Source organism: Nymphaea colorata, chromosome 2 (assembly GCF_008831285.2).
Source record: "Nymphaea colorata isolate Beijing-Zhang1983 chromosome 2, ASM883128v2, whole genome shotgun sequence".
Lineage (NCBI taxonomy): Eukaryota > Viridiplantae > Streptophyta > Magnoliopsida > Nymphaeales > Nymphaeaceae > Nymphaea > Nymphaea colorata.
The window spans coordinates 3335291-3359881 of NC_045139.1; the positions used below are offsets into that span (position 1 = coordinate 3335291).

The 24591-nt window shown below is 38.0% G+C and overlaps 2 protein-coding genes and 1 long non-coding RNA gene across 8 annotated transcripts; 1 reads left to right on the top strand and 2 right to left on the bottom strand.

Annotated features, from left to right (window-relative positions):
* Positions 1 to 783: 783 nt before the first annotated feature.
* On the bottom strand, positions 784 to 9041 carry LOC116247962 (disease resistance protein Roq1-like). Of its 5 annotated transcripts, none has more exons than XM_031620455.2 (8): positions 8339 to 8971; positions 6646 to 7759; positions 5074 to 5379; positions 4523 to 4966; positions 3726 to 4439; positions 3457 to 3642; positions 2851 to 3345; positions 784 to 1437 (listed from the first exon to the last, which is right to left on the bottom strand). In XM_031620455.2, exons 1-8 carry the CDS (start codon positions 8845 to 8847, stop codon positions 973 to 975), a joined length of 4233 nt encoding a protein of 1410 aa, XP_031476315.1. In that variant the 5' UTR covers positions 8848 to 8971; the 3' UTR covers positions 784 to 972. The 5 variants fall into 5 exon arrangements, 4 of the variants coding, with proteins under 4 accessions (XP_031476315.1, XP_031476314.1, XP_031476317.1 ...); XR_004170947.2 differs by adding an exon at positions 2610 to 2753 and having other exon boundaries at positions 1304 to 1437; positions 2851 to 3642; positions 8339 to 9041; XM_031620457.2 differs by lacking the exon at positions 784 to 1437 and having other exon boundaries at positions 3182 to 3345; positions 3457 to 3498; positions 3606 to 3642; positions 8339 to 9038.
* Positions 9042 to 9229: 188 nt separating this feature from the next.
* LOC126409772 (uncharacterized) lies at positions 9230 to 10483 on the top strand. The gene is made up of 2 exons (XR_007572460.1): positions 9230 to 9917; positions 10140 to 10483. It is a non-coding gene; the product is annotated as an uncharacterized LOC126409772 (long non-coding RNA).
* An 11283-nt stretch (positions 10484 to 21766) lies between these two features.
* LOC116249215 (allene oxide cyclase, chloroplastic-like) lies at positions 21767 to 24203 on the bottom strand. Of its 2 annotated transcripts, XM_031622419.2 has the most exons (4): positions 23895 to 24202; positions 23267 to 23391; positions 22768 to 22911; positions 21767 to 22154 (listed from the first exon to the last, which is right to left on the bottom strand). In XM_031622419.2, the coding sequence occupies exons 1-4, from the start codon at positions 24115 to 24117 to the stop codon at positions 21897 to 21899; spliced, it is 750 nt and encodes a 249-aa protein (XP_031478279.1). In that variant the 5' UTR covers positions 24118 to 24202; the 3' UTR covers positions 21767 to 21896. The 2 variants fall into 2 exon arrangements, with proteins under 2 accessions (XP_031478279.1, XP_031478280.1); XM_031622420.2 differs by lacking the exon at positions 22768 to 22911 and having other exon boundaries at positions 23895 to 24203.
* Positions 24204 to 24591: the final 388 nt, after the last annotated feature.

Here is a 24591-nt window from a genome sequence, read left to right on the forward strand (position 1 = left end):
GCTTCCCATGGCTTCGTCCGATCTTGTCATTATTTCTATCACCGCCTTCCCCTTCTTCCGCTTCGCATATACATAGATTCTCATATTCCTGTTTTCTCTTTTGAATTTGCTGCTCGCCCTGCCTGCATCGCTTCCGCAAATCTCATAAACCATTGCACTTGAGCCCTTACTACAGGGCTTAGGGGACTTGGCGTTTTCTCCCCTAACAAAACACTTGTCTAAGTGGTCATGCTCAGAGCTCCTGCCACTGTTGCCATTTGCCAATTCACATTGTATTGGCCCATATGCATCGTCCAGCCCTTGGCGCCACCCAAAATATCGGGTTGATTTGGAGTTCTAATGTGTTTGCTTTTTAATTATTCCATATTCATTCTTTTTATATCAGAACAGAAAATGATCCATGAACGGTTCGCCTACGGGCTGAAGACGGGATCCATGGGAGAGGCAAAAAAGTATTGAGAGAAAAATCCAAGGTTCTCTACAACTTGGAATGGGATTTTTCTTGTTTGGCTACCATTTCCCTTCCTTTTCTTCCCTTTCCCAATATCCCCTTAAGAATCAGCCCTGCATCTCAGATCAGAGGCTATCAAAAATCGCAACCTAAGAGTCCAGAGACCTCAGCCCGTCAGCCGGTGGAACCTAAGTTCTAGTGTCATAGACTCATAATGGCATTCTTGATCTCAGGTCATCAATCAAATAAGGGAACAAATAAGATGTATATGACGGTGAAAGAAAGGACTTAGTAACCTTATGGACATGTTGCAGCATAATCTACAAAATGCTGACAGTACTTGTCATTTTTTTCCCATAAGCTCACGATTCGTTTCATGAGATCATGAAACTTTTGGTGCCATCAAAACTGGCAGATGCTTCTGCACAGTATCATAAAAAAAAAAGTATCATTTAAGTGAGACAAGCAACAGGTTCAATAAAGGATGGTTTCTAACGGAAGAGCAGGCATGCATGAGAGGGTCAAGTGCGAAACCATATGTCAGCTCCCCAAAGCAAGGACATTGGATCTTGGCAAGACATGTGAAGGCCTGTGAGTGGAATGGCATCATCACTACTTGTTGCGTCCACCCTCAAGCGCCTATTTATCTCATCGTCCTTCCCAAACTTAGCTGTGTAAGAACGGCCATAACGGTGGTAGGGAGCCTGCTCTAGTTGGGCTTCAAGGTCCTCCCTTAATTGTAAGGCCATCTGGGCCGGAGCAGCTTGAAAGAGACGCGACCCTACAGCTACGCCAACATATAGCACTCTAGCATCGATTGCTTCTTCCACGGACGTTCTTTCAACTAAAACGCTCATTTTTTCAAGTTGCAGGGGCTCGCTCCTCATGCGCCCTCCTCTCGGAAACGGAAGAGATATTGCCTTCACAGCATGCCGATTTCTTCTGGAACTGATGCTGAATGCCTGGACATCAAGAAATGCTGCCTTCTGCGTAATCAATAAAGCGAGCACATTCAATAAACATTAGAAATACTAAATTTTTATGTCAACGGAATCAGATAGCAAAGAATATACATACGTATGAGTGATTGGTAGATACCAGACCACTTGGGTAAGGGATAAAAGCAGACCTCTTAAGTTCATGTTAAAAGGTGTTTAAACAAAATATGAACCTTCTAATGTGTTCATAAACACGAATTTAATATAATTCATGCTTTAATTGAAGTCATATTTAAAAAAAAAAATGATCTTTATACTAAAGAAAATTTGATGTTATAAGGGCTATTCATTTTTTTACTATTAGAAAAACATTATTTATGAGAGGAAAACAACTAACCTAATATAGTTTGTCACCCAACCACTCTTAAGATTATACCTTATATATAAGGTTATATTTCAAAAAAATATATCTATTTTAATAATTAATCTTCATAGGTCTGGTTTATGTGTATCTCTTACCCAAGTAGTCTGGTTTGTAATATATATATATATATATATATATATATATATATATATATATATATATATATATATATATAAGCGATGTTCCTTGTTGGATCAGACCTAGCATCAAATTTCAGATATGGCTTCGCGAAAAACACTCGTGCACGTTCATCACGGCCTAGCTTCCAGAATCATCTATGCTTTTTCTCTCTAGTTCAGTATCATTGTTAAGGCTAATTTTCTAATTAAAACTGACACGTCTGAACACTTAGAAGACGGATTTGTTGAGGTTAAAAAAAAGGGGAATATAAATTAAAAAAGAAATATGAAACCAAACACAAAGACAAACTAGGAAATTTGTCTAGTGAGATATGACTGTTGTAGGAAGTAATTATTATCTTAAGTCACATAGGTATGAGTAGGGTTTCGCTATGGGTCGGCGCAAGCTAACTTAAGAAAATATGGGTATAGAGGTATCACAAGATATATATATATACACACAAAAAAAATCAAAATGGAAGCAACATTTAAATAAACAAATGATATAAATAAAAAGTTTACATATTAATGAACAATATTTTCAGAATGAAAACTGAGTTGCAAAAATTAAATCAAGTAAAATTAGGCATTTTCAATTTAAAAAATACCCGAGTGTGTTCAAGTATCAACTTTGAATACGGATACCACAACAAAGGTAGTGATCCTTCCTGAAGTACCTGTGACATAGGTCATGATAGAACGCACATCAGGTGGCCATCCCATTTCATCATTTTCCTATATCGCCCAACCTTTCACCAGCGCCGTAATGTACTTGCCCATTAGTACACTACAGTCTGTGGCAAATGGTGTGGCCCAACATGCTAAGCCACACAATGGGTTGTACCCAAATCTCGCCAATTAATGGATCAGTAACAACAAACAATATAATGGGATTAGCTTTAGAGAAGCAAAGAATACCTTCAACTGTGACCAAATCATATAGACATCAAGATCCCAACAGCCTTTCATGTATAGGACTTTTAGTGATCTCAACTTCTGCAAGCCAGGGATTGTGGTGAGTCTCCGGCAGTTTTCTACGTTCAGCTCCTCCAACGCTGTTGAGTTTGAAAGATCTTGCACTGACTTGAAGTTGCCTCGTGAATGTGGTAGTGTTGTTACCGGCATTCCAATGGAAAAAGATAGTCGGTTAAGTGAGGAACAACCTTTCAAGGATAGGCAACGTAGGCACTTGAGTAGTCCCCTGAAATCATCTGGCATTTCCATTAATGAAGTGCAATGATCAAGTATGAGCTCCTCTAAGACCACCAAACTTCCAATGGAGTGAGGTAGTTGTTTAAGTGAGGAACAACCTTTCAAGGATAGGCAATGAAGGCACTTGAGCCCCCCAACATAATCTGGTATTTCTGTTAATGAAGTGCAATGATCAAGTATAAGCCGTTGTAGACTCTCCAACTGTACATCCATCATGCTTGCTTTAGGTAGGATCTTGATTTTTGAACAACCTTCAAGGCTAAGTAGTTGAAGGGAATTCAATTGCAAAATTCCACAGGGGAGAACACTTACATTTGCACATCCAACCATGCTCAATAAGATGAGATTTTTCAGCTGTCCAATGGATTCACCAATTTCAAGTAAGCATTCACAATGGTCAAGAATCAACTCTTCCAAATTTTGGATCTGAGAAAAATCAGGTGTATTGACAAGAAACTTACAACAAGAGAGATCCAGAACTTTTATTTTGTCAAAAACCTGCAAAAGACGATTGCACGACTATAATGATGCATGGAAAAAATTTGATTTTCAGAACAGCAGCTACTATATATATGACTTACCATTGCAGTCTCTTGTCGTGGCAAGCCCGTTCCATGCCGTTGCTCATACCATGAAGTTTCTATATCACCAAAAATCATGGTAAGGATAATAAGTTCCTCTATACTCCAATCAAAAAGCAGCCTTCGTTCTCCGCAAGGTACATTCAGTTGCTTATACATGTCATCTTTGTGTTTCTCGATCCTCGTTGAATATTTAATGGCATGAAGTTCATCTGCTTCTTGAAGACTGAAGAATATCGAGAGTTCATTCTGAAAATCTCTTCTGCTTATGCTAATGAATGTTTTCATGTTCTCATCACTAAACTTGCTTCTTTTTTGAACTTTGACATCAACTTTTGTTAGCTCAAAATTGTTGGCAGGTCTTACCTTCATAATTATGGTTTTGCCCCTTGGGACCTCATTTATCTTATCGCTCCTACCAAAATTGATTGTATAGCAATGATCCTGCACATCGTCCATATACACAGAATTGTCACAGTGAACTTCATACGTAGTCTCTAAGATGACCCTAGAATTTGCCATATCTTCATGACGAACATGTAACTTTATGGTTCCATTCTCGCATGGATCACCATGACCATGGCACTGTAACTGCTCTAAAAGTAAGGGATCATTAATAGACCCAACTGGAAGCAAGAAACAAAATTCTTGATTCAAAGACAGTGTTCGACTTCCAGAAATGCCGAGTTCGTCCCATTCTCTAAATGCCACATCCTGAATTGCCAAAAGAAACATAAAAACCAAAAAACCCCTCATGGAAAGGATTCCCACACACACAAAAGAGACGCATAGAATACCTCAAATAAATATTTCCTTCTATGGTCAAGGCATTGGCAGCCATCTATGTGCAGGCTTCTTAAAGAGTGAAACTTGTGAAGGACAGGTGGAACTTCAAGGCTTTGGCAATCTCGCAAGATGAGCTGCTCCAGTTTCGAAAAGCCAGTAGTGGAATTTGTTGGTGGAAATTGTGGAAAAGCGACGAGATTGCTGCATCCTTCAAGGTTGAAAACTACAAGAGAATTCAACGCATATATTTCGTTGGGTAGTTTCTCCAAAGACACACACTCCCTCATGCTAAGAAAAACCAACTTTTTTAGAAACCCAATCGAATCATCAACTTCTTTAAAGTTTCTACACTCATCAAGTATAAGCTTCTCCAGATTTGGAGCCAATGCAAAATTGGGAGTGGCAACGAGACAATCACAGCAGGAGAGATTAAGAACTTTGAGTCCATCAAACAACTGAAAAAATGGTTTATATATGCACATTAGTCAATAAGCAACACTCTGAATGTAAAACATTATATTAGAATGGCAACTACTATACATATATTGAATCAATCGTAAACCTCTTTCGTGGGTCGTGAGCTTGACCCTGTTGTTGTTTTACTCCACAATTGGCTGATAAAACTCCCAGAGAGGTTAAGGACCACAATGCTGTTAAACTTGCTTTCAAGTGGAAGTGTTTCCAAGGGACAACCATTCCATTCTAACCATTTCAAGCTTGCAGGAAGATGCCGAAAGTTACTGTCACTGAAGTTGGACAAGTTGATAAGGAGTATTCTAATTTCTGACATCAATTCAAAGGCTTGAGTGCTTAATTTCGCCTTGCTTTCCTCACGTGAGTTGAGAAGGATGCCTTGAATCATGTTTCCCTGGAATCATAACCAATTACATAATATTTTCTTGTGATCAAATTTTACCGAAAAGCAGCTGAAGATCTATTACAACTGGAAGGGAATCGAAACTCATCATTGGATGGTCCTCAAGATTGCTAAACATAAGTGGCAGAACAAATATAAGCCCCTCATGAAAAATTCTTAGGCTCCTCCTTTGTCCACCGGGATCAAAATGAGTGGCCAGAATTTCACCAGTCTGACCAACTAGGTTATGTCCCTTAAGACAAAAGCTTCTAAAAAGTCATAAACAATCATTTCCTTTCGCTAGCCTAATTAGTTTCATGTGTTTATGGCAAAAATAGTAAACTATGTGGTAGACTTAATTAAAATTATTGAAACATGGTTTTTCAATAATACAGATCATATATTTTCTAATTGAAACATGGATTACATTTTCAATGACATTCAGGTATGATTTTTAATATTGATTAAAGCTTTTCAATGTTTTTTCATTTTCCTACCCTTGTTCTTTATTTTTAAAGTTTGCTTCGACGAGGTAAGAATTTTATCTTGAAAGATCTTTTCATAATATAGAGTACCATACTTCTTATGCCACAATTTATTACATTTTTTATTATCATAATTTCTAATTTATGACTAATTTAAGATTTTATTTTTATTTCTAAATCACGGACAGGATGTTATTTTATGTCATTTTTATTTTTCATTAAGGTTTTCCAATATTTTTTCTTTCCTCGAACTTGTATGCTTCTGACAAAGCGAGCATTTGCCATGAGATAAACTTATCGTGTTCATTCCAGAAAACATATATTAAAGTATCCAATTTTATCTTGCTATCTAACCAGATGTTTTTAATGTAAAGGAGTTCATAAATTCATGCTCTATCGCTACGATAGCGTTACAAAAATTGCAATTTGAAACCTGCGTCACGTACTTAGAGATCTGCTTCCTGAAAATAATAAAAAAAATAAAACATCATTTTGAGTATTGCTTCGAAAAATGGATTTGTCTGCTAGAAAATCATATTCTTTTGAACAATAACTTTTTGTTTTGAAAATATGAAGCTACGACCCATGTTGTGAAAGATCAGTTTCTAAATCGAATCAGCCTATTCACTGATGAACCAGTTGTGAATCGACCAAAAATATTTAATAATTACTTTTAGAAGATTAAAAGAGAAAAATATATAAATTCCATTAGAATTTAAAAAAGTTAAAATCGAATCAGCCTATTCACTGATGATTTTTAGAGAAAGAGAAATTGACCAGATCAAGTCTTCACCTGAAGCTTGGTTGAAGCTTTCACCACGTCTTCTTCACACCACAATCTGCTACGCTTTTCAGGGGGAAGGGGGCTTCCTGTCAGAACGACTTGCCTTCCCATGTCCCGTATTTGGTCATGCATTTCAAACTTTCCCTTGTTGATTTTAATAAGGGACCTGTTCTGCAAACTCCTTATAGCTCGATTAGGTGAAAGGTTATAATCCTTCCACATATGGATGGCGTCCTCTGAACTTTTGCCGACAAGAAGGCATGCAATATCCAAGAAGATGTACTGCTCATTCCATTTTAAACTATCATAACATATTCTTAATTTTTCATGAACTTCGCTAACTTGACGTCGTGATCTCAAGTCATTCAGCAACTCGTCACATTCCTCTGCCGTTTCGGCTGTCTTAAAAAGTGAACCAAACACTTGGACAACTAATGGCAGCCCATTGCTAATTGATACAACTTCCTTGGATAACTTGGTATACTTTTCTTGGGGATCTTGATCTCCAAATGCATGATATTTGAACAGCTGAAGCGATTCTTCTCCATCCAATTCCTCAACCATATAAACAGCACCATCCTGAAATCCTGCAGATTTAAGGATCTCCGCTTGTCTCGTAGTGACGATGATTCTACTTCCTGGATGAAACCAGTCACTCTTGCCAACCAAAGCATCAAGCTGATTTTTATCATCGACATCATCAAGAACAAGAAGAACACTTTTCTTACTAGCCTTTTGTTTAATCATTCCGACCGCTTTACTTGAGTTATTATCATCTATTTTATGTTTGTCATGCGAAAAATCCTGAATAAGCTGCTTTCTGAGCTCCACTGGTCCTTTAGATTTGTAAACCTCTCTTACGTTTTCAATGAAACTACTCGCCTGAAACTTGTGATGACATTTATTATAGATGGCCTTGGCAAGTGTAGTTTTCCCCACGCCACCAACGCCATGGATTCCAATGATCCGGACGTCTTTTACTTGAATGTCCATAAGCTCCATAATCTTTTCTATACGGCGGTCAAGACCAACAAGATATTCTTCCTCTTGATCAAGGGGCATTTTCGATGCCAAAACAGTCTGAGTCTCTTCAACCATTGAACTGACAAGTTCGCTTTGATTCCTGAAAAGAAAATCAAAAGCAAGTGACTTGATTTCTGTTTGGAATCACAGGCTTAACCAACCGAAGAATGTTGGCCAAAAAAACCATGGAGCTGTTAAAAGGTGAAACACCCTTATAAAGGTAAAAAACGAACTGGCAAAGATAAATTTTCTCGAGAAGGCTTAACTTCTTTTCAAAAATGATTAAAAGTACCCTTCACAAGTCTGTGAGGGGCAGAGCATATGGGTTCAGTATCGCGCCTAATCAACAGCACGCTTCAGGACAACAGTGGTGAACTTGAGATATCACAGAAACAGCATGTTTACACTGACAGTGCAGAAGAGAAAAGACTAGGAATTTCCTGCTAAAAGTGAGATCAGAATATTAAATAGCAGAGCATGGGTAAACAACGATGACCTAAGACTCTAAAGTTCCATCTTCTTTGGGTAGCGGAGACCGCAATCAAAATTTGGCCATGCAGACAGGAAATGGTGGTCGCGGAGTCCATTTATTTTTCCTTGTTTAGAATTTGATCAGAATAAAGGAAAAATTAGGTGTTAAAACAGTGAAAATTAAAAAGGTGAGAGAGGTGTGAATCACCCATTGTAGGCCTTGAGATCGTAGCCGGAAATTCCTCCAACGTGCTCCAGTGCGCTCTTCCATGTTTCTACCTCTTCCCTCCTTTCCTTCTGCTGCGTCTGAAAGGCAGCTTGGACTGGGCCACACTGATGCCGCACTTCTTTCGGATCGACGTCAAAAAAGACAGGAACGATAAGCCTCTGTTGGCCATCATCATGGCAACATTCCACCATCTTAGCAACTTCTCTGAGGCACCATTTGGATTCAGCATAGTGCTGGGAAAAGATGGGAACCAAAATATTGGACCTGCTTATCGCCTCCAATATCTCCTCAATCCTCTCCCCTTTGCGCAAATCTTCCTCATCAAAGAAGGCGCGTATGCCTTTCAGATCAAGGATATAACGGAGAAATCCGGCGAAGTTCTTGCGGGTGTCTTCTCCTCGAAAGCTCAAGAAGACATCGTACTCAAAGCGGCCATGGAAGTTCCTGGACAAGGGCGACTTAGAAGGCCCTGCCTTGGTGCTCTGCATTAACGCCAGTTGCCCAATCGAAGGTCTCGTAGCTTCCGCTCTGCCTACATGCAACAACAGGGGATGGAGTCATTTACAAAGAAAGGGAGCAAGGAACTTTCCTCTTTCTTGGCTTAACTTTTTTTACCAAAGCAGCTTCCACTATGTATGATCGTTTCTTTTTTTTAGTTTTTTCGTCCATTTCATCTGATGTTTCTTAGCCAATTATCTTATAATTTCCCGAGACAAATCCTCGTAAAGTTTGTTAAGGGGTTGTAACCTTTTGAAGTGCATTTTCTAAAATAAATTTCAATTTCCACTCTTGAAGTCATACACCGCAAAATTAAGCTGCTAACCGCAAAAGATTTCAAGGATCTTTGTTTCCACAATGTGTCATGTTGCATTTCAGAATTGAAGTCAAGCTTTGAGCTCTCAATTTTTTAAGACAAAGTTTATCTCCCCTGCGGCATGAAATATTTTCATGAAACTAAGGCAATAGATGCCATCAAACAGGGCATCTGACGAGTGGAATATGTTTTCGAAGCGTACTTTGTTGGAAAGGTTTACGCACCCAAAACACCCAAAAAAATCACTACCAAATCTGTAGAGTTCTCTTCCTTCTTTTTTTTTGTTTTTGGTCCTCATAAAAACCCAATTTCTTCCCCAAAAAAATTTAACGACACAATTGGAGAGCTTTTCTCTTCTCGTTTTCGGCACATCAAATGACCAGTAAGTTATTTTATTCATCAGCCCACTTTGTCGTAAGAATGTCGTTACACAAAAAATTTATAAAGAAAATCTATAGAAAAGAAACAAGATGTGGAGTTTAACTACAATTTCTTGAAAAATTCTAATTGCATATTGGAAAAGGAATATTTTTTTATGTTAATTCAGTGAAAAAAGGAAAGGGGCAAGAAGCTTTCCTTCCTTTTATTCACTCTTCTGTTTTACTTTTGTTTTCTTACAAATGTCCGATCCTTATCTCTTTAGTGACAGGTGGAAACTGAATTACTTGAGGGACAAGTTGTTGGTGATTTTTGAGTCGCTTGATGACAAACAATAGCATCCAATCAATCACTTCAAGGTTGCAGGTTCGATCATTTCTTGAAGAATTGAAAATTATTCAGATGGAACATGTTTCTGTAGAACTTGATGGAACATGCTTCTGTAGATCTTGATCAAGAATGTTGAAATTGAAGTAGCCATGTGAGGCTGGGGCTTCACATGTCTACTTCAATTTTATCATTGTTTCTAACACTGCTTTCCCCTTCTTCCACCTCATAATTCTCATATCCCTGTTTTGTCTGTTGCAGTTCAGCCCTTTCGCTACAGGTATAGTTTTTCCGATCTATTTCAGCTGTTGGTTACTGTGTTACGATCAGAAAAACAAATTAGCGACATTCGGTGCCTCAAACAAGGCAGGAAAAGCGAAGCGAAATGAAGAATTTAATCATCAATTATCTGATAACCTGATCACAGACACTTAATTATTACTTATGTTACAGGCCTTTTATTGTTAGAAATGTTTTGGTCTACTTGTATGAGACTCCCTTATCTCGGTGTCACCTCATTCTGGTTATAGATTGTCAGGTCATGTATACAATAGACTCATTTAAGCAAGACATTCTTGATTCTGTAACTGAAATTCATTGACATATATCAGTTGAGGAGAGTCTGATATAAATTTTCTTGAATAAAACCAGTTGTTTTCCTGATTAATTTGGTAGCAAGTGGTGAGTTTCAACTGGAATTCAGGTTGGATGCTTTGGCCTATAATAGTTGATACATGGGTTCGACCTGATTTTTAACTAAACTGCAAGGTCTGGGGGACTCGCGTTTTCTCTCCTGATAAAAGGATGGGATAACTAGAATTCTTGAAAAATTCTAATTGCACATTGGAAAAGGAATAATTTTTTATGTTAATTCCTTGAAAAAAGGAAAGTGGGAGGAAGCTTTCCTTCCTTTCCTTCACTCTCTTCTGTTTTTCTTCTTATTTTCTTACGAATGTACGATCCTTTCTCTTCGTGACGGGTGGAAACTAAAGCTGCTGATGTGACTCCAATATCTTCGAAATAGCAGTTCGTGGTGATTTTTGAGTCACTTGATGACAACGGTAGCATCCAATCAATCTCTTGTACCTCTTGAAGGTTGCAGGTTCGGTCTCTCCTTGAGCATGCTTCAGCAGACCTTGATCACCTGGAACCTGCCTTTCTTTTTCAACAAGGGTGAAATTGAACTAGCCATGTAAGACTCGGGCTTCACATGGCTACTTCAATTTTATCATTATTTCCAACACTGCCTTTCCCTGCTTCCGATTCACATATATATATATATATGGATCCTCATATCTTTGTTTTGTCTATTGCAGTTCAGCTCTTTTGCTACAGGTATAGCTTTTCAAATCTATTTCAGCTGTTGGCAACAGTGTTACGGTCAGAAAAAACAAATTAGCAAAATTCGGTGCCTCAAACAAGGCAGAAAAAGTGAAGCGATATGAAGAACTTAACTAAAAAGATGATAAGTTAGATTGGCACCTCGATTCCCGAAACAGAAAATGATAATCATGAATAGAGTGGATTGCAAATTATGCCAACGGAAAGCAAACTTTGGTACCATAGCGAACATTTCAGCTATGACAGTTGCTGCGCGATTAAATGCTATCTCTTAACAAATGCAGAAGGGAAGCTGCTTCATAGATGAATCGTGAACTGCAAGCTGGTAAATCTTGACAGTCATACGGGGGTGCTAATGATCATGAGTCAGTTTTTTTTTTTTTTTAAGAAGAAAATCATTCAACTTGGATTAATAAAGGCTCACCTACAGGACAGTTCGCCTAAGGGCTGTTCTTCGGGCCTTATATAATCTAAATCCGTGGCATACCGTAAAAAGTTTTCAGAGAAAAATTCTATTATTTTCTACAACTTGGGTGATTTCTCCTATCTTGATTTTAACCTGAGAAGAGACGTATTTAGCAAAGGGCATGTATTATGTCAGGTAATTCTCACACTTGCAAGTGCCTTTTCCTTGAGGAAAGAAAAATCAATCGTTTGTATTGAACTAAAAGTTTTGCGAACAATCGCACGAAAAACATTTAATCACGGCTTTTAGTTCAGCATAACACGGCCGGTCTTTTTGTTGACAGATGACTAGTCAGGAACTGTCTGATTCTGGTCTTTTTCAGGTCGAAGACCTTAGTTCAACCGTATTTGCGCAAGGAATGTGTTTCTTCTGCTTATTACACGGGAAAACAGCGGCTGTGTTTGAGAGAGCTCTTGCTCCTTGGAGGCGTAAAACTTCGGGGCCTTGTCCCCAAGGCTATGCATGCTTTGGGTTGTGCAGGGATTAAACGTGACGAAGAATGTGTTTTTCTTATATGCAAACTTGAATGTTCATGAATGCATGACTCCCTGCTTTTCTGTTTTAAAGTGGGAATTCTGCCGTGATGCTTAGTCTTATGAGGGTCCAATTTCCTAAGTTCACATGTTATACCAATTCAGGGGATCAGAAAGTACTGAAGTATATCCACTGGAATGCAAAACCCAATAAGGATCAAGCTTGTCATCTTTATAAACATTTGAAAAGACTTTGTCTGCAATCTGAATTCATTTCATGGTGCATGCAAGGAGTTGGCTTCCTTTGGTCCTCATCTGTGAATCCCCATCCTCATGATACCAGCATTATTTTATGTAAGTTCCGTGTTTCTAACTGAACAAGGGCCCTAAGGGTTTATTCTATCCTCCTGAAATAGGTGAGAATATCCGCATTGTATCTCTCAATCCTGGTGCAGAATTTTTAGAACTCAAGGTTGTTTAGGAATTGAAAAGATAAATGGCAGAGCTTTTCTTTTTCATCAGCCTTGTTGCATGGAAAGCAATACCATGCATGTCCCACACGTACCCGAGAAAAATAAGGAGCATCCTCTCCAAAGCTCACCTCTCTTTAAACCGGCCCCTACAAAAGCAACCATGAGTTATGGAGAATGACGAAAACTTGTTATCATCAATAGGGTGCCAGCCTGAAACTATAGGGAAACATGAACCTTTTAAATCTCTTTGCAGTTAAACAACACCGCAGATATTCAGATGCCAGAAAGAAAAGATATTCCCATTATTTCATTCCTTTTTTACCGTTAAATTCACGTTTTCGTCTTGTACTGTAAATATAAAATATTCAGATTCCCCATCTGAGAGAGGGCAGCCAGATGCCTTTGCATGGTTTCCCATTCTTGGCTTCTGCATATAGTCATCCAATAAAGTTACTAAGACATCCCATATGCTATTTCTAAAGACTAAATGTTTTCCAACTGGCAGGCTTTTGGAAAGAAAAATCTGAGGTTTAAACTTTAAAATAGACTTTTCTCAAATTAATCCCTGACTCATGGGCAACTGACACATTCATCCCTGCCTTTCTGTGATTACCAAGTCCATCCGAATTTTGTAACTTGATGAGAAATTCATTGTTTTGTTGTTTTAATTACAGTTAGCAGTCATGAACTTAATGAAAGTGTATATGTCGTCTGAAAATTGCTCATATCTTCTTCCTCCCCTTTTCTTTATTGGTTTCAATTTGATTGTGAATTCCAAGCACTGAGCCTTAACAGGGCAAAAGGAAGAATTGGAAAGACCAGCAACACAATGGCGATGTTGGCACTTGATATAAGGTTTCCATCTTGATTCCCTTCACATTCCTGGCCTCTTATAGCAAATTAATACCACACAGTAACAGAATAAGCTTATGCCACATGAAAATTGCTTGCATATCATCATAAACTATCTTCTCCTCCTTGTTTAAAGGTGGTAGGTGACATTTCATTGAGAAAAGCAATTCTAATAGATGAACTTAACATACAAGCGAATTTGAAAAGCTTAAAAGGCTAAGGATGAATCTTCCACAGAGGTTTGTCCGCAGAACGCAAATACATTAGGAAACTAACCCATCAATTGAAAAGAAGAACAGCGCAGTGGAGCAACCTATATAAAGTAAGCAGGTCACAAACCTATATGGGGTTAAGGATTAGGAACGTGTCCCATCCGAGAATTTCACTTCTAGCTTTTGTCGTGTGCATTCACACTTTGCCGTGAGAGAAGGTAAGCTGCCAACTCCAAAAAGGAAAAGAGAAAGGAATCGTTAAGATGCTAAAGCATGCAATCATGGACTTCATCCACACGCAGCTGCTTACACGCAATCATAAAAGGGGACCAAATCGAGCATCTCCTTCTCACTGAGAAAACCAACTTGGTTCTCAATACATTCCACACTCTTCCAGGGGGAGCTTGCGGTCTCCATGGCCCGGAGGAGCTGCTGCTTCTGGTCCCGTGACTCGACTGCCGAGGGCAGTGCTGGAGACGGGCAGAAGCCCCACCACGAGCCTCGTCCTGCCAAGAAGGCCAAGGAGCACGAAGGGGAAGCGAACGGGCGCAAGCATCTGACGAGGAGGGAGACCATCAACGCCAAGGCGGCGCAGTACATAAAGCAGGTCAGGGCAATGTGGAGCTCCGACGCTCCGGCGTCTTAACTCCGCACCCTATCCTTCTTTCTCTCTCTGGCCCTGAAGACTCCGACGTTATATACTATCTTCGTCTCTCTGTTTCCCATCTCTTCCCTCGTTGATATAAGTTGATGTTACGTTACTTTTGAGTTCCGCATAGCAAAAAATAATCCGAGCCTTTTGAGCTAAGTTTGTAAGTAGTATGTCCTGTGACGGTTTGATTTCCTATTGATGTTGTTCTTGTGAATTGCGGTGATTGAGGTGCACGTAAGGTTCTTTTGTTTCAAGAAGCAGTATACTGTTGAGCTGTTTGTCTGTCTTTTGGTGGAGGTTTCAATTTGAAAAAGAAAAAAAGAGAAAAAATATGCACTTAGTATGCAATCCTTCATTCATCTAAAAAATAAAAACCACAACTTAGTCGGGAAACATAAACCAGGTAGCCTTCTCTCATTTCCTTCTTTTGAATGCAGCCCGATGTGTGGCGGAGCTAAGAAATAAGAATTTTGGACTGAGGGACATTAATTAGAAAAGTCTTCCATGCAACTGCTCACATCTGTCTATATGTGACTACGCGACTGTTAATCACCATGTTTACGCGACTGTTAATCACCATGTTTGTGGTTAAACCCTCACAAGCCACCATGTGGCTATTTCTGTGTTTCTAATGAGTTTGATCTGAAGAATATTGCTTAAGAACACATTTTTACCAAATGCAAAAGGAGAACTAAAATTATGTTGTTTTGTTTCACACACAGTCACCTGGGTGCGTTTCATTTGAGCTCGCACCCGCACCGACGTGTTGCGGGTGCGCACCCAATCAGCACCTGATGATGAGCTCGCACCCAAACCGCACCCGGGGGTTGAATCTAGTTTCGAAACCAAATCCAAACCAAGTTCCTCTCCATGTATGGTTTGGATTTAAATCTGATTTCGGGAAAAAACCAGATCCAAAATCCACAAAATCAAATCCACCATTCTCATCCGTCGGCCGTTGCATCTAAGTTAATACATCTATAGATATATTATATGTTCTCTTTTCTCTTTCAAAAAAAACGATATAGGACTAAAGAATGGTGGCTTTCATAAAATGATCTATTTGCTTTTTTTTTCAAACATTTCTTTTTTTATTTTTTCCACTATCATAAAATGTATAATTTTAATTGTGTTATTTAATTTCTACAAAAAATTAATAATAATAATAATATTATTATTAATATTAATAAAATATCTTCACCGCACCGCCGCACCTAATTTTTTTGAGATGTACCGCACCGGCACCCGCACCCCGCACACAGGTGACATAGGTTTCACAAACTCTATAAGTATATACTGTTTGAAGACTTAACAATCAAATGGGCAGTTATAATTGCACTTTGGTAGTGCACACAATAAATATGCACTAAAGCATTGCGAGGCATTTTGGTTATTTTTGAAAGGAAAATAGATGTTGTAGTATTTTTTTTTTCATTTTTCATTGGGGTTTAACTTTTCAGTTACTAGGGTCATTCTGGTCATTTCACATTCCCATGTGCCATTCCATCCCACAGGATGGTGCATGCGACCCACTTGAGCGCATACATATACACAGTTTTTTGGGTGCATGAAAATCACAAATACCTTTAAGTTTGCTTGTCAAGTGGGTTTTTCCTTTCCCTTTAAGACACAAGTTCAAGGATTTCTTAAAAGGCAAAACACGAGGTTAGTTTTAGATCTTTGTTTTGGTTTTCTGAAATTTGATAGTGAAAGAAAGATCCTGGAAGAGTTATTCAATTGCTTAGAGGCAGCAAAAGCTCAAGTGGTAAAGGAAAGATATACATCGCGGCTATGTCACATGAGTGCGGGTATGATACGAGTACAGGTACGGTGACACGGGTAAGGACACTGTAATTTTGAAAATTTTAGATACGCAGATACGGTAAATTTTATATTCTCAAAAATAATAAAATAAAAAAAAAACATTAAATTAATAGTTCACTCTTATAAAAAAAGTTTGTTTTATTACAAAAGTACTGAGTATTTGAAAGGATTGTTCATGAAAATAATTGGATGCATCACAAAAAAATGATAAAATGAAAAAAAAACATTAAACTAATAGTTTATTTTTTGGCAGCCGCGTATCGGATGTAGGTACGTGGGCTAAACCCAATTATCCATGTGAGAGAGCATGGCGGCCGCTGGCGGAGACCAGAAATTTCTGGTTGAGGAGCATTCCAAATCTAAATTTGAAATCTTCACGAGCACTCATATATAAAAAAACTAAAAATTAATGAAGTTCTTGTAATTTCTGGTGTGGGCATTTGCCCACACCAGTAATAATGTAGCTCTACCTCTCCTGGCAGCTAAGGGAACCAAGGGGCTAGCCTTTTTTCCCGGCGGTGGGTTTTATAAGTTCTCCGTTTTACTTAGAAACCCAAAAATAAAAAATAAAAGAATATTAGTAAAGGAAAAAAGGTACCTACGACGAAATGATGCATAAAAAGGAAAAATAAAAACATAATCATCTAGTGGTTTTAAGATTGTTTTGACTCATCAACCAACCTTGTTCGTTATAGCAACTGTGGTTAAACTTACGAAAATATGCTTTTGGATTAAATTAGCAATAACTTAGATGTGCATTTAACAATGTACTAAAATCATTACATTTTCATGAAAATTCAGGTGTATTTTATTTTTCTTTCTCAATTTACACAGTATGTACATCTTTTTTTTTACTTTCCCAGATCTATGACCAGCAAAGCGCATTTTTAAGCAGCTAATGTTACATGGGAGGGGAACTTTTTTTTTGCAAAAAATCAATCGATTGTGTAAGTGGTAGATCAACAGCTAATGTTCCTTTTTTAAAATAGCAAGCTCCCATTGAAATCAGCTTCCTGACAAATTATTCTGATGCCGTTGCATTTATTCATGGAATAAAAATTTGGTTGCTGTAAAAGAGGAATATTAGTCACGTTGATAGACCCAAGAATCATTCCGAAACAAGGGGAATGATGCAATTAGGATAAATTAACCCATTGTAATCTCAGTGTCATTATAATCAGCCTCAATCTGACACATGTAAAGAGTTAGAATAAGGCTGCACAACAAGTCGAACCAGCTCGAGCTCAACTTGAACTCACTCATCAAGTTCATATTTATGCTAGAAATTTTAAATGAATTGAGTTTGAGTCATAAAAACCTGACCTGTTTAAACTCGACTCAGCTCGACTATATAATCAATGTTGAATTATAATAAGAAAATAGTTAAACGAGTAGCAATGGAAAGAATTAATCGAGATAAATGAGTTAAAAGAAATGACACATGCCTAGTGCATAAACGAGTTGAGTTCGAGCTCAGCATTGTATCCTTGAGTTGAGCTTGAGCTTGTTCTATCGACCTCGGCTCGAGTTGGAGTTGAGTTCAAGCTCAAGTTTTTTGAGTCAATTTGTGCTTAAGCAGGCCCAACTCGAGCTCGACTCGACTCGTGTTGCCTTAATGTTAGATGGTTGATACAGGAGCCTGATCATTCCACTTTGGAAGGTTTACTCGTTTACCATCATGGATGTTTCTATCATTTTTGGTCCCTAGCACATGGTTTCATATCAGGGACCTAACATATAAACATGTTTGGCGAATTTTCCTCCAAAGCAAAAGGTAAGTGTCAGCAGCACAGCCAGAAATTTCTGGCTGAGGAACACTCTAAGCTTAAATTTGAAACTGAAGGGACACTTATATGTGAAAAACTAAAAATCAATGACGTTTCCATGTAAATAACTTAAATTTTGAAGGCAACTGCCCACACCAGTTAGAATGTAGCTCCACCAACAGCAAGTGTTAGGAATGTGAGTCACAATTATAGAAGTGCACAGAGATTTGTACATAGTTTGAAGTGTTAGTGGAGCACATACAGTACCCATAAATCTTTTTTTCTTTTGAAGTTAGTGTATTAGTGCTGCTAAAAGTGAGAATTTTTTATTAGTGATGCTTAGTTCAAAAGTTGTAACTCCGCCACTGGTTCAAAAATATAAGGTGCCTTCCTATATACGCGGTTCCATGGGAGTGCTATTATGTTAAAAAGTAAATTGGAGACATAGTTCTGCTTTAAACATAGGAATGGCAAAGTGAAATCATTGAAGGCACATCTCCGGTTAGAATCACGATTATGCTCTTTGCACCATTATGAAGTGAGTCTTAATGTACAAGTCGAATCATGCAATGATCTTGATCTTACCGTCTAGTACCATCGTAGCTTTGGACCTTGTAAATAAGGAAAAAAAGGGACTTCAGCTCTTGCAGAAATGACTCTGCCGAGAGTCAGCAATGGGGGCTCTACCGCCTAGTACCATCGTAGCTTTGGACCTTGTAAACAAAGAAAAAAGGAAGAGTCAGCAATGGGGGGCTCTGCCGCCGAATATATTTGGCATCTGAATAGGTGTAAGAATTTATTCCCCTGACTCTCATTCCATTGAACAAATGGAATCTGCTAGTAGAAAAAGTAAAATGGAATCCGATCTCTTTCACAATCCACACTCAATTTTTTCAAACATTTCTATCGAAATGCAGCATGCATGTCTGCAGACATATCACTAACCCAACGCACTATCTTTTTTTAACTGTATTTACGTAGTATTTTTGTTTTAAAAAAAAATAATAAATGAGCACTTATAGTGAACAGCTGGCATTTAAAAAAATAATAAATGATCAAATTATATATATATATAATTTTTCTTGTCAAGACACCAGCAGTCACCTCCTTTAAGTCAAAAGTTTTTGAAATATTAAAAATTAAAATATTGATGGCCTATAAATAAATATGGAGATCAAACCAGGTACTGAACGGATATGAAACTGATGGTCGAGCCTGGCTAAATAACTAAATGAAACTGCTTTAAACCATGTTATCGCAGTAAATTAAAGACAAATTATGACAGGAAAAGTGCCTGCTATTATTCAAAGGCAGGACAATGAAGAAATGAAAAAAGTTTCGTAACTTAAAGCATATAATCAAATCGAAAAGTATGTTGATGCATTTAATGCATTGAACACGATATGGAAACATTGTTTTAGCAATTTTCTTACTTCTTAAAGCTTGATGAGGAGTTCTTTGTCTTTGTGATTGCTTTTAAGACTTTGAAAATGGTACGGCATTTAGTGAAGGTCTATCAAAGTCTTCATGACTTTTAAGGTCCCGTAGAAGTATTTTGGTCATCAAATTAAGGTGTGCTGCATTTGGCAAGTAAGATGAAATTACTCAGAAGTATGTGAGTGTTTTAGTAAATTATTTATTGCAAAAGTGTCTCTTTCTCTCTCTATATTTATGGCGCAAAACATTAAGAATAACAAACAGTATTTATATTCAAAAAACTTTATACATTATCTTTGCACCGCCGAAGTCAACCCAAGCTTATTAGTCTTCAAAAAAATATAGCTAATTTTCTAACGCTCAAAAAGTTTAGTCTGGTATTGAAAATTGTAAGAGATCTTCAAGGACTTATAAAGATGAATCATTAATGAGCCTTTTTGAGGCTGAAGCGGAAACGGCTAGGAGGTGGGTGGGAATCCACCAAACCAGGGGCCCGAACCCAGGAGTGGGTCGGGTTCTTACAAATTAATTGTATATTTTATAAAATTAAAACAATAAAAAAATAGAATTTGTCAATATGTTTGTACAAGATCATAGCACAAATTATTTATGGTTCCTATATAACAAAATACACTTGTATTTTTTAAATATTTAGAGCAAAAAGGAAAATGAAATGTCTCTCTTTCTCCTTCTTTTAAGCAAATGAAAAAATATATAGTATGATTTGTTTAAATTGTTAAAATTTTATACAAAAGATCTCTCTAATGTATAACGGAAACTAAAATGAGCTTGTTCTAGCTAACCACAAAAACCCAAAAAAAAAAAACACCCACCAAAGGCCTTGTTCATGGCAATGACATCGGATTTAAATCTGGATCTAATCTGTTTGAGGGTAATAATAGAATCCAAACAGTTCTTTATGGATCTTGAAGCCTTTCTTTGTGTTTTTTGCAAGGATAAGTTTGATAGTCTTGGATTCACACAAGGCAAATCTGAAATCGCCTTTATGTGGTATGAACAAATATTGGATTTCAGATCCATAGAAAAATTTGAGATGTTCAGAATGTCATCAAAACCTCGGAGTTGAGATCAGAGTCCGGCTTCAAATCCTCATATATGAGATCCTCATTCCTCAGCAATCTGGACTGAGATTTCATATCCGAGGAAAGCAAACACCCCTAATTACCATCCCCACATGGTTGGTGCTTCCAAACTTCTCAAGGGGGAGAGGGACTACACCTGAAGTTGAAAATCAGGTGTCAATTTGGCTGAATCTGTTATGAATCGCTAAAAAATATCTAGAAATTTATTTTTTGAAAAATTTATGAAAAAAATAAAAGTAATTAATGGGTCAATTGATTGCGAATCAAATCTATTTGTTATTGATCCGGATATAAGCTGATCCAAGCCGATTTTAAGGAACCATTATATACCCAAAATATTCTTTTAGCTTCTTATAACTTAAAATTAGGCTAAACTAATTTTACAATTAAAAAAAAAAAGTGTAGAAAGTTTATTCCAGTGTGCCTCCTTATAAATGAAAGCGAGAAATAAGTAGTGTGAGTACATTTTCCTCCATTCACAGCTAAATAATGTGAAGACAGCTCTTGAAAGGGAAAATGTAATCCCAAGTGCTTAGTCTAAATACTAAATTGATATGCGTGATCAAGAAATGTGCATTGGCCTATGCGTTCTGCTATGCAACCTTAGCTTTCAGGGGGTGTCTGTTTGTTTGGCAAAAAAAAGGCAAGGAAAAACTTTCTCATCTTCAATTAAATGTGGAGTAGATGAAGATCACACATGAAGAAGCAGTTTGGACTATACAAAAATTTTAAAAATAATAATAATAAAGGCCCTTAAGGGGATGAGGATTTGAGTGGGGGCTTTGGCCTTTTGTGGGGTAGTGGACTCAAAAGTCAAAAGATACAATTTTTTCATAACAATTGGTCCCATAAAAACCAAAAAAAGGTAGAACAAGTGAGACCCACTTTTCCCAAAGTAAAAGTTGTGCCTAGCTATCAAACAAGGCCTATAATGGCTACCTTCAATGAGATGGACACACTTTGTTTGAGTCATTCCCAAAGATGGGACCTTTAACTAACAACATTTTTGTCCTCATCCTTTTGCATGTGCTCTCTCACCTCTCTTCCTCTCTCTCTCTTGTTCTTGTATTTAAGAGACTTGTTTCTAAATTTTGTTATGCATTCTCATTTTATTGGTGCTCTCTCTCTTACATACAAAATCATGAGAGGAGCATTTTGGTCTTCAAAAAAATCGCATTTCATTTTTAAAAAAGGTCAATTCCATTATTTTCGGCCGCGAACATGCCGACAGTCGAACATATAACGTGCTCCCCACAAATACATATATCAAACAAATATAAAAAGGGAGGTAAGCTTAAAGATCAAGAGGTCCTATTAAAACTTCCAAAGGTTCTTCCACATAGAAACACAACCCAGAGTAAAAGGCAACAATGCCTGCCAAAATTTAAGTTTTCTGGCAGTCGATGGCTGTGAGGAAGTTCAGTTAGTGTAGTTGGGGATGGTGGCTTGGGGCTCGAGGGCCTTGGCCGCAGGGAGAGGCTCCACGGAGGGCGAGGGAGGCACCGGCTTCCCCAGGAGCACCGCCGGCAGCTTGGGGATGCCTTCAAGGTAGAAGGTGTAGAAGAGCTTGAAGGGGAAGACGATCTGCTGCAGCTTCACTTGGCCATGGACTCCCTTGAATATCCCTGATCCTCCTGTAATTGCTAGGTACGTGTCTTCGTATGTGAGGTACGCTCCCTGCACAAAATTCACCGAGTATGATCCATGGCAACAGCCGAATGCTGTAAGAAATTGGTTCTTGGCTCTAATCGACAGGGCAGCAGATACGCTAATGGCCCAATAGATGATAATTTCGAATACACAAATTATATACAAATTTTCCTATAGTTAAAAGCTGACATATACCCTTGAAAATGATGCAAATTTATTTTCTTATATGTTTATATATAATGGCCCTGCTATCCGCCTATTAGGATTCAGGTTTATTTGTTTTATCTTATGCCTTTATAACAAAAAAAAAGTTGAAAATATTTTAAAATGTATATATTTATTTGGTAAAATGGAAATATATATATATATAAATGCATTATATACCATTAGTGCTGGAAAGGAAAAATGTGTGCCATATAATAATTATTAAAGCTTCTAAAGTGGCTTTATGAATGTTGCAGTGACCCACTGCCTGTCCATTAAAGTGCCAATGCTGGACCAAAAGTCGGATGTGACGATGATTGTGCTGATCTCAGCTCAGATAGTGATGGGTACGGGGCCGGCTCGGCCGGTTCAGACAAACCGAGTCGTTAAGCCGAGTCAGATGCTGGACCAGATGAAGCCAAAGCATGGAACTCACTTGAACAGAGATGTGGCCGTAGTCTCCGAAATAGAAGCTGTAGATGGCCTCGTACCGGTCCCCGTTCTTTTCCGGAACGTGCTGTATCAGTATGCAGAGTCCCGCTGTGATTCCGAGACGCTTCTCTAGGTTGCCGTGGTAAAGCTGAAGAGCCAATAATCGAAGACAAATCGGCTAAATAACAAGCACCACTTTCGCAAGAGGTGAACCAGGAAAGGAAACAGCCGAACTCTACACTTTTGATCTACGCAAATTGAACTCATAAAAGCAAAATCATCACTTGGTTCCTGTTCACTGATTAATATGATTTAATGGATTTTTTTGAACCATTTGAATCTTATGATGGATTAAGGCAACTTGCAGACCTGCTGACATTACAGAAGAAATTATTATGGTCAAGAATTTACTGTAAGAACAGATGCATTGTTCATTCTAGCATCTAACAATTAAGCAGATCTATCCATCAACAATTTAGAGAGAGACAGAGATGACAACAAGCCTTGTTGCTGAAGGGCACTAGATCACCGAGCGAGTTGACGCTTTTCTGACTGAGGCGAAGGTAGGCAGGGCTGCCTCTGTCTCTCTCATTCATCTCATACACATAGAGCTCTTGAACTCCAGGGACTGGAAAAACATGATAAATCAATCACACAAGGATGATCGTCATGTTGACGATTGCATGATATCAGATGCCATGATATGTTAATAAAAAACATATAAATCCTTCACAAGGAGACTATTTAAAAAACAAAAATTAAAATAATAACTATGGATGGGCAGGACTGTGACAAAAAAATTGAAAAAATATCTGGAAGCCACCAGGCAAAACAGATCTAAACAATAGCATACAGAGAGGATAATGCCCATTTTCAATTGAGTCACCAAAAAGACAAATAATGTTGATGATGATAGAGATACATGGAAGTAAAAGAAAGGGGGAACTCTAGAAACCATCAAGAACAGAAGATGATAAACATGGTGGTAGTGATCTCATGTTTTCAGAACATGTGTTCATCTGATGAACCGCATCTAAACCACAACCGCCACCAGGAAGACGGAATTACGGATGATCTGTTTAACAAAGAAGACGAAGGTGGGTGTGGAGGTTTCAGTCGGATGTTGCATACCTGGTTTCATGGAGGCATTGATCTCCGTCTGAAACGAGCGGGAAGAAGAAGGGGCAGGGCAACGGATGACACTTGATCTGAGTTGCTTACCCAAGAAACTGGGTCGACTGAGGTTGCATTTGAACCCGACAGATGAAGCGCAGAGTGAAGGCGACGTAGCTGCTGCTCCTGATTTTCCGGCCTTTACCAGCAGAGATGAAGCCCTCGATGAGATTGAAGCCATTCTCTCTCTGTCTCTCTGTTTTTTCTCTTCTTCTTCCTTTTCTGCTGCTTCTTCCTACCTCTTCAGCCTTCAGTATCGGCCAGTCTTCGCAGAGGCTGCAAATAAATCCATACAGGAATTTCTGTTTTAGTCCCCTACTTTCTGGAAAAATCTATCTAAAGGCTTCAGTTTTTAGTGAAAAATATATATATATGAAATGAAGCGAGGTCCTCGTACGGAGGAGCTCACGTTGCGATTAGTGGACGTGGGTCCCACCTGCACGTCGTCGTCAAACGGTCAAAGGATGAAGGTGACCCATACGCCCACGTTACGTACGATCATTAAAACCTGATTTTGGGTTTGGTTTTATTAAATTAACAATATATATTTTTAATATAAAATAATATATATATATAATTAATTATAATAAAATATTATATATATATATAAATTAATAAAATAAATATTAAAAATTTTATTAAGTCCACTGAGCAT